General features: G+C 64.7%; 2 protein-coding genes across 2 annotated transcripts; both read right to left on the bottom strand.

Annotated features, from left to right (window-relative positions):
- Positions 1–560: 560 nt before the first annotated feature.
- On the bottom strand, positions 561–994 carry LOC135309993 (uncharacterized; the record flags this gene model as incomplete). The annotated part of the gene is made up of 1 exon (XM_064436887.1): positions 561–994. A coding segment is annotated over exon 1 (434 nt), but the record flags the coding sequence as incomplete, so codon positions are not given.
- Positions 995–6,798: 5,804 nt separating this feature from the next.
- Positions 6,799–8,814, bottom strand: LOC128681706 (uncharacterized). The gene has a single exon (XM_053765816.1). The coding sequence runs from the start codon at positions 8,812–8,814 to the stop codon at positions 6,799–6,801; it is 2,016 nt and encodes a 671-aa protein (XP_053621791.1).
- Between the last annotated feature and the right edge of the window lie 499 nt (positions 8,815–9,313).

The raw sequence follows: 9,313 nt of genomic DNA, 5'->3' as shown, positions 1-9,313 counted from the left end.
CCACATACACCGCATACAGCTGACCATCCCTCTCCTCGTCCCGGGGACTGCGCCGCCTGCTTCGACTATAGGCCCTTCGGGCCGCGTTGCAGGCGACGCGAAGGGCGGCAATCTCCGCCGACCACCAATAGACCGCCCGCCTAGGGGGGGCTCGACCTACGCTTGGCATGGCCGCCCGGCACACCGCTGTGAAAGCGTCGCCGAGACGGTCAGCCGCGTCGTCCACCCCCATTCCGTCTAGAGGCGGGAGGCTCCAGCGGCCGACGATGGCCGCCTCTTCCGCCAGCTCCCGGTCAAGCCGCGTAAGGGCCCAGCGCGGGAACCGGCTGCGCACCCGGGACGATGATGCCGCCTGACATTGGGGGGCGGCCGACACCTCGAACCGAATATACAAGTGGTCCGAGAGTGTCTCCACCCCCCCTTCCACCCTCCAGTCCGACACGGAACGCGCGGCGGAGGGGGTGGCGAACGTCAGGTCCACCACCGATCCGCCCGTCCGTCGCACGCACGTGTGGGCTGTCCCCCTGTTTAGGAGAGACAGCCCCGCGGCCAGCGCCCACTCTTCCACCTTTCGCCCCTTGGGCTCCGTGGCCGGGTTCCCCCACGCCGTTGATTTGGCGTTGAAGTCACCGGCCACGAAGACCTTTAGGGGCGCTAACCGCCTTATCTCCGGCCCCAGAGCATCCAAGAACCGCTCCAGGGCCGGCAAATCCCGGTTCGGGGAGAAGTAAACACCAATTATGGCGTACTCTCCCCGAACCGCCACCACAAAGCCGTTCCCTCTCTTCTTAATCGCGAGGGGAGGGGCGGCACCAGGCCTAGCCACGATGGCCACGAGGCCATCCAGATCCCCCGCCCAGTGGGGCAGGGAGGGAACCGCGTACGGCTCCGCGACCACCGCGACATCCAGATCCCACTCCGCCATGGATTGCAGGAGGAGATCCTGCGCCCTAGCGGAGTGGTTGAGGTTGGCCTGGAGGAAGGTGACCCCCATCACTCCTCCATTTGGCCGACTGGCGCCTCCCCTTGCCTTCCCTCGCGCGGAGGAGGGGACGGCCCTTTCCCTCGGATCGGGGGTGGGTTGCAGGCCCTACCCCCCATCACGTGGCCCGCCGGCTTGCCGGCGTCGCGGCATACCGCGCAGCGGGGCTCCGCTGTGCAGGAGGCGGACAAATGCCCTGCCTCCCCGCACCTATAGCAGAGCCGGCTGCGGTCCGTCTGCGAGGGGCACAGCGATGCGGTGTGCCCCTTCCCCATGCACTTGTAGCAGTGCATGGGGCGCGCCTCCAGGTGCCGGAGCTGCACTCGACTCCAGCCTACCGTGAGGCTGCCCGCCTCGATCAGCTTTTTAGCCGTCGTGACCGGGCAGCGCATCAGGGCAGAGCCAGAGCCCCGCCAGTCTGAGCGGATTTCACCCACCCAGACCTGGTCCTCCGTGCAGCTCCCGGCTTGCGCGACCGCAGCCTTTATCCGCTGCGCCGTTGCCGCATCATTCAGGCCCGTCACGCGGAAGTCCGCGGTTTTGACGGGCCTGGAAACGTCCGCGACGCCGGAAAGGGCCGCCTTCAAGGCCGATGCAAGCGCATCTGCCTTGTCTGAGTTGGAGGGGCCAGAGACCTCGATTAGCCTCGCTCCGGTCGCACTCGGGCGAATCCGAAGCGAGCCGATTCCTAGCCCCTCCAGGCTCACCGCCTGCTCGGCCTTGAGGAGGGCGGAGCTGTATGTGGCCCCTTTTTGCGCTGCCTCCGGCTGTAACTTGAGAATTACAGCCGAGGAGCTAGGGGCCGACAGCTTGGCCGCCCTCGCTGGCGCCGCCCTGGGGGGTGCCTTGGGCGCCGTTGCAGTGGCCTTTGTTGGGGCCGCCGCCGGTCGCTCCGCAGGTTTGGGCTGGGACTTCTTTCCCACGCCCTTCCCCTTCCCCCTCCTCCCCCGGACTTCGACCCAGGGGAGCTCCGGGCATTCGTCGACCACAGCTGTTGAGGTCGACGGCCCGAAGGGCCCCCACTCTGTCACTCCCCCAGCACCTACCCCCTTACAACCCCGCCTCTCAGAGGCCGGGCGTGCAGGGGCCCGAACCTCCAACTCCACCGGCTGCTCAGGCCGCGGTGCCGGACCCAGACCGGAGGCCTCCTCAATGGCCGTCCTTGCAGCCCTCGCCACCTCGGAGTTGTCACCCGCCAGAGGTGGACGAGTGGCACTCCGAGGACACCCAGCCAGTCCTAGCGCTGCCAGACGGCCATCAATCAATCTGGCCATCCTCTGCTCCAGCTCATCCTCCACTGGAGCAGCCTGCCGCTGCACCGTCCGCGCAGCCTGAGCAGCCTCACGGCGAGCCTCCTCGAACCCCCGGCGGAGCGCAGCGACCTCAGCCTTCATAATGGCCACCTCCCTTTGGAGGCGACCATTATCGGCCTTAAGGCGTCGAACTTCGTCCGACTCGCTGCGCGCCACCAGGGTGTCCACGATATCCCTGATATCCGAGGAGGCCCGCATAATTTTGGAGCTGAAGCCCCCCTTGAGGGCGGCAGTCTTCCCGACGAGGCTGGTTATAATACCCAGCCTCTCCACCGCAGTGGCCATGAGTCCATCAGCACCCATGGCCCCAAAGTCCCGCGCATCAATGGGGGCCACCACCACATCATCGTCCCCACCATTCAGGGGTCCTCCCCTCCGGAAGGCCCGAGCCCCTAGAGAGGCCGAGAAGGAAGCCTCGGCATCCTCCTCCTGACTCCTCCTCGCTTCAGCCCGGGCCCTCGTCAGGTGCGAGGCACCCCGAGCCTTGCCCCTCTTCGCCACTGACTGTGCCCGTGGCACACCGACCTCAGTGTCGGTGCCGGAACCAGTCGCCACCTCAGAATAGAGGCGCTTGTTGCCCAGCACCGACTCCGACAACGAGGTGATGGAGCCCGCACTTCCCAACAGGCTCCCCATCCTCTCTTGGCCCACAGCGAGGCCACTCCCGTCAGTTTCCTCCCCAGCGGAATGTTCAGACCCTGAACATTCCATTTCCCCCCTTCCCTTTGTTTGGCCCTGAGAAGGGCCTTTTGGGTGGCCCTGAGAAGGGCCTTTTGGGTGGCCCTGAGAAGGGCCTTTTGGGTGGCCCTGAGAAGGGCCTTTTTTCAGGAAACGCCCGCGGGCGTCCCTCATTATTTGGTCATTAGACGACATTCTTCACAGTTCGCAAATTGCTCCTTCTGCACAGTGCACTTTAGCCGTCGGCCTAACCACTCCGTTACGGTGGTTAGGACGCGACGTTGCCCGGGGAACGCGACGTGGACGCAAGCACTGTGGGGTGGTTCCCCAACCTAACCTAACCTAACCTAACCTAACCTAACCTAACCTAACCTAACCTTTTTTTTTTTTTTTTTTTTTTTTTTGTTTTCGCAGGGGAATGCATTTACGCACTGAGTGTGGGACTCCTGGGCCGCTATCCAGCCCAGACTACCCACTAAACCCCTGCGGGTGCCATCGGCCGCTTTACAGGGAGGCGCCTCGGATCTATCTAACACAAGACGCCTCAGCGACTGGCCGGTCTCTTTCGCCAGAGACCGGACTCACCATTCTCAGGGGCCCACCGACACCTGGTGGACCCCTGCCGTCGGGTGGGACTAGTCCCACCGATTTAGGGGGGCGCCTGCAGGCGCGCAAGGTAGCGCCTGCGTCGCACCCCCGTCCGCCTTCTGCGGATCGGCTCCGCGAGGGGGTGGTCCTCGCGGTTCCTTTCCTCGGCCTCCCTCTGTGACATAACAGTCTCACAGAAGGAGGCCACTGCCGCCCAGGCTCCGTCACTCCCGAGCATCGCATTGACGACACTCGGGAGCGACAGATCCACTCCACCGAGCACTGCCACCAGATCGTGGCGCTGCCGACTCCACCTGGGACACTGCTCTAGAACATGTTGAGCAGTGTCCCGAGCCTCGCCACAATCGTGGCAGACCGGCTCGGTCTCCCGCTGGGCCACGCGGTGCAAGTACTCACCGAAGCAGCCATGCCCGGTGAGCACCTGCGTCATGCGGAAGGTGAGAGGCTTGCGCCGCCTCAACATCCATCTCTCCAGGACCTGGCGCAGGGCCTCCACTGTGCGTACACCGTACGTTGCCCGCGCCAGGTCTGCCTCCCACCTCCGCATGAGTTCCGCTTGCCCTCGCAAGCGGACCCGCCGGACCATCTCAGGCGAGGGGTGCTCGCCGATTTCCCTCCTGTTCGCCACAAAGTGGTAAACCTCGGCGAGCACCTCCGCCACCAACTCCCACGGCGGGTCGCCCGCGAGGGCTGTGGCCGCAGAGAACGCCACTGTACGGTACCCCCGTATCGCCCTTACCGCGATCACCTTCTGCGCCTGCCGGAGAAGGCGCTTATTCTCCGCGGCAAGGGCGTCCACCCAAACGGGGGCGCCGTACATCGCCATACTCCGGCACACGCCGGAGTACAGCTTCCGTACAGCGTCGCTGGGCCCACCCAGATTGGGCAGGAGTCGGCCCAGCGACGCAGCCGTCCTGATGATCCTTTGCCCCAGCTCTCGGAAGTGGGGGACAAAGGACCATCTCCCGTCGAGGATGAGGCCCAGGTATTTCATCTGGGCACTCACCCTCAACTCCTCATGACCCACCTGGAGGCGCGCCCCTGGGGGAGGTCCTCGCGCCCGGGCCCCGCGGAAGAGGAGGACTTCGGTCTTATCCAGTCGGACCCGAAGCCCCAGCCTCTCTATGCGGCCGACCAAAAGGGCGAGGCCCGTTTCGGCCAGCCGCGCCGCCTCACCGAAATTCGCACCCCGGGACGTGAAGAGAGTGTCATCCGCATAGCAGATGACACCCGTCCCGGGGGGAAGCCGGCACCGCAGGACCCAATCGTATGCGATGTCCCACAGGATAGGGCCGAGAATCGACCCCTGCGGGACACCGCACCCGACGCCCCGCCGGACCATTTGACCTCCCCTGTCCTCGTACAGGACGACCCGCTCCTCCAGGTACGCCCCCAACAGCCCCCGCAGGTACGAGGGCACTCCGAAGTACCGGAGCGCCTCCCGTATTACACAGTGCGGGATACTGTTGAAGGCGTTGGCGATGTCTAACGACGTCGCCAGGGTCACCTCGCCTTCTCGATCCGCCTCCTCCGTCACCGACCGCAGACGCCTGAGGGCGTCGATGGTGGACCTCTTGGCCCGGAATCCGTACTGCACGTCAGAGAGACGCGGTCCCGGGCCTTCCTCCACATGCCGAACGAGGCGAGAGGCCACAACGCTCTCTAGGGCCTTCCCAGCCTCGCTCAGCAGGACCAGAGGTCGCACCGCCGAAGCCGAGTCCAAGGGCCGGCTCCCCTTCGGAATAAGGCAGAGCCGGCCCTCCTTCCATAATTTCGGGAACTGCCCCTCTCGCAGACAGCGGTTGAGCAGCCCCCGAAACTCCTCCCCGAGGTGCACGAGAATCAGCGCAAGCACTTTCCCGTGCACCCCGTCTGGACCCGGTGCCCTCTTCCTTGTCTGGAGGCGGTCGAGGACCACCTCCATTTCGACGTCGGTGACGGGAGGCGGATCCGCCTCCACCTCTTCTCCCTCCGCGTCAGGCGGCTGTCGGGCCATCCTCGGAGGAGAAAACCCTCGCGGATTGCCGGGGAATAGATCCCCGACAATCTCCCCCAGCAGAGCTGGCTGAAGGGTCTCCGTTAGCGGGGTCGCCTGTGGGCGCAATTTGTCTCGCGCCCACTTATACGGCCGGCCCCATGGGTCTCTTTCGATACCCTCCACCAGCTCCTCGAAGGCTTCCTCCTTGGCCCGACCGATGGCCAGCTGCAGCTCCTTACGGTTTTCCACATACACCGCATACAGCTGACCATCCCTCTCCTCGTCCCGGGGACTGCGCCGCCTGCTTCGACTATAGGCCCTTCGGGCCGCGTTGCAGGCGACGCGAAGGGCGGCAATCTCCGCCGACCACCAATAGACCGCCCGCCTAGGGGGGGCTCGACCTACGCTTGGCATGGCCGCCCGGCACACCGCTGTGAAAGCGTCGCCGAGACGGTCAGCCGCGTCGTCCACCCCCATTCCGTCTAGAGGCGGGAGGCTCCAGCGGCCGACGATGGCCGCCTCTTCCGCCAGCTCCCGGTCAAGCCGCGTAAGGGCCCAACGCGGGAACCGGCTGCGCACCCGGGACGATGATGCCGCCTGACATTGGGGGGCGGCCGACACCTCGAACCGAATATACAAGTGGTCCGAGAGTGTCTCCACCCCCCCTTCCACCCTCCAGTCCGACACGGAGCGCGCGGCGGAGGGGGTGGCGAACGTCAGGTCCACCACCGATCCGCCCGTCCGTCGCACGCACGTGTGGGCTGTCCCCCTGTTTAGGAGAGACAGCCCGGCGGCCAGCGCCCACTCTTCCACCTTTCGCCCCTTGGGCTCCGTGGCCGGGTTCCCCCACGCCGTTGATTTGGCGTTGAAGTCACCGGCCACGAAGACCTTTAGGGGCGCTAACCGCCTTATCTCCGGCCCCAGGGCATCCAAGAACCGCTCCAGGGCCGGCAAATCCCGGTTCGGGGAGAAGTAAACACCAATTATGGCGTACTCTCCCCGAACCGCCACCACAAAGCCGTTCCCTCTCTTCTTAATCGCGAGGGGAGGGGCGGCACCAGGCCTAGCCACGATGGCCACGAGGTCATCCAGATCCCCCGCCCAGTGGGGCAGGGAGGGAACCGCGTACGGCTCCGCGACCACCGCGACATCCAAATCCCACTCCGCCATGGATTGCAGGAGGAGATCCTGCGCCCTAGCGGAGTGGTTGAGGTTGGCCTGGAGGAAGGTGACCCCCATCACTCCTCCATTTGGCCGACTGGCGCCTCCCCTTGCCTTCCCTCGCGCGGAGGAGGGGACGGCCCTTTCCCTCGGATCGGGGGTGGGTTGCAGGCCCTACCCCCCATCACGTGGCCCGCCGGCTTGCCGGCGTCGCGGCATACCGCGCAGCGGGGCTCCGCTGTGCAGGAGGCGGACAAATGCCCTGCCTCCCCGCACCTATAGCAGAGCCGGCTGCGGTCCGTCTGCGAGGGGCACAGCGATGCGGTGTGCCCCTTCCCCATGCACTTGTAGCAGTGCATGGGGCGCGCCTCCAGGTGCCGGAGCTGCACTCGACTCCAGCCTACCGTGAGGCTGCCCGCCTCGATCAGCTTTTTAGCCGTCGTGACCGGGCAGCGCATCAGGGCAGAGCCAGAGCCCCGCCAGTCTGAGCGGATTTCACCCACCCAGACCTGGTCCTCCGTGCAGCTCCCGGCTTGCGCGACCGCAGCCTTTATCCGCTGCGCCGTTGCCGCATCATTCAGGCCCGTCACGCGGAAGTCCGCGGTTTTGACGGGCCTGGAAACGTCCGCGACGCCGGAAAGGGCCGCCTTCAAGGCCGATGCAAGCGCATCTGCCTTGTCTGAGTTGGAGGGGCCAGAGACCTCGATTAGCCTCGCTCCGGTCGCACTCGGGCGAATCCGAAGCGAGCCGATTCCTAGCCCCTCCAGGCTCACCGCCTGCTCGGCCTTAAGGAGGGCGGAGCTGTATGTGGCCCCTTTTTGCGCTGCCTCCGGCTGTAACTTGAGAATTACAGCCGAGGAGCTAGGGGCCGACAGCTTGGCCGCCCTCGCTGGCGCCGCCCTGGGGGGTGCCTTGGGCGCCGTTGCAGTGGCCTTTGTTGGGGCCGCCGCCGGTCGCTCCGCAGGTTTGGGCTGGGACTTCTTTCCCACGCCCTTCCCCTTCCCCCTCCTCCCCCGGACTTCGACCCAGGGGAGCTCCGGGCATTCGTCGACCACAGCTGTTGAGGTCGACGGCCCGAAGGGCCCCCACTCTGTCACTCCCCCAGCACCTACCCCCTTACAACCCCGCCTCTCAGAGGCCGGGCGTGCAGGGGCCCGAACCTCCAACTCCACCACCGGCTGCTCAAGCCGCGGCGCCGGACCCAGACCGGAGGCCCGATCAATGGCCGTCCTTGCAGCCCTCGCCACCTCGGAGTTGTCACCTGCCAGAGGTGGACGAGTGGCACTCCGAGGACACCCAGCCAGTCCTAGCGCTGCCAGACGGCCATCAATCAATCTGGCCATCCTCTGCTCCAGCTCATCCTCCACTGGAGCAGCCTGCCGCTGCACCGTCCGCGCAGCCTGAGCAGCCTCACGGCGAGCCTCCTCGAACCCCCGGCGGAGCGCAGCGACCTCAGCCTTCATAATGGCCACCTCCCTTTGGAGGCGACCATTATCGGCCTTAAGGCGTCGAACTTCGTCCGACTCGCTGCGCGCCACCAGGGTGTCCACGATATCCCTGATATCCGAGGAGGCCCGCATAATTTTAGAGTTGAAGCCCCCCTTGAGGGCGGCAGTCTTTCCGACGAGGCTGGTTATTATACCCAGCCTCTCCACCGCAGTGGCCATGAGTCCATCAGCACCCATGGCCCCAAAGTCCCGCGCATCAATGGGGGCCACCACCACATCATCGTCCCCACCACTCGGGGGTCCTCCCCTCCGGAAGGCCCGAGCCCCTAGAGAGGCCGAGAAGGAAGCCTCGGCATCCTCCTCTTGACTCCTCCTCGCCTCAGCCCGGGCCCTCGTCAGGTGCGAGGCACCCCGGGCCTTGCCCCTCTTCGCCACTGACTGTGCCCGTGGCACACCGACCTCAGTGTCGGTGCCGGAACCAGTCGCCACCTCAGAATAGAGGCGCTTGTTGCCCAGCACCGACTCCGACAACGAGGTGATGGAGCCCGCACTTCCCATCAGGCTCCCCATCCTCTTTTGGCCCACAGCGAGGCCACTCCCGTCGGTTTCCTCCCCAGCGGAATGTTCAGACCCTGAACATTCCATTTCCCCCCTTCCCTTTGTTTGGCCCTGAGAAGGGCCTTTTGGGTGGCCCTGAGAAGGGCCTTTTGGGTGGCCCTGAGAAGGGCCTTTTGGGTGGCCCTGAGAAGGGCCTTTTTTCAGGAAACGCCCGCGGGCGTCCCTCATTATTTGGTCATTATACGACATTCTTCACAGTTCGCAAATTGCTCCTTCTGCACAGTGCACTTTAGCCGTCGGCCTAACCACTCCGTTACGGTGGTTAGGACGCGACGTTGCCCGGGGAACGCGACGTGGACGCAAGCACTGTGGGGTGGTTCCCCAACCTAACCTAACCTAACCTAACCTAACCTAACCTAACCTAACCTAACCTAACCTAACCTAACCTAACCTAACCTAACCTAACCTAACCTAACCTAACCTAACCTAACCTAACCTAACCTAACCTAACCTAACCTTTTTTTTTTTTTTTTTTTTTTTTTTTTTTTTTTTTTTTTTTTTTTTTTGTTTTCGCAGGGGGGAATGC

This window comes from Plodia interpunctella, chromosome 28 (assembly GCF_027563975.2).
Source record: "Plodia interpunctella isolate USDA-ARS_2022_Savannah chromosome 28, ilPloInte3.2, whole genome shotgun sequence".
Classification (NCBI taxonomy): Eukaryota; Metazoa; Arthropoda; class Insecta; order Lepidoptera; family Pyralidae; genus Plodia; species Plodia interpunctella.
The sequence above is the reverse complement of the archived record's forward strand: the minus strand, read 5'-3'. Positions and strand labels throughout refer to the sequence as shown.

Bases quoted from the DNA above. Each gene is read 5' to 3' on its own strand.
- LOC128681706 (XM_053765816.1), bottom strand. From the start codon at position 8,814: ATGGAATGTTCAGGGTCTGAACATTCCGCTGGGGAGGAAACCGACGGG.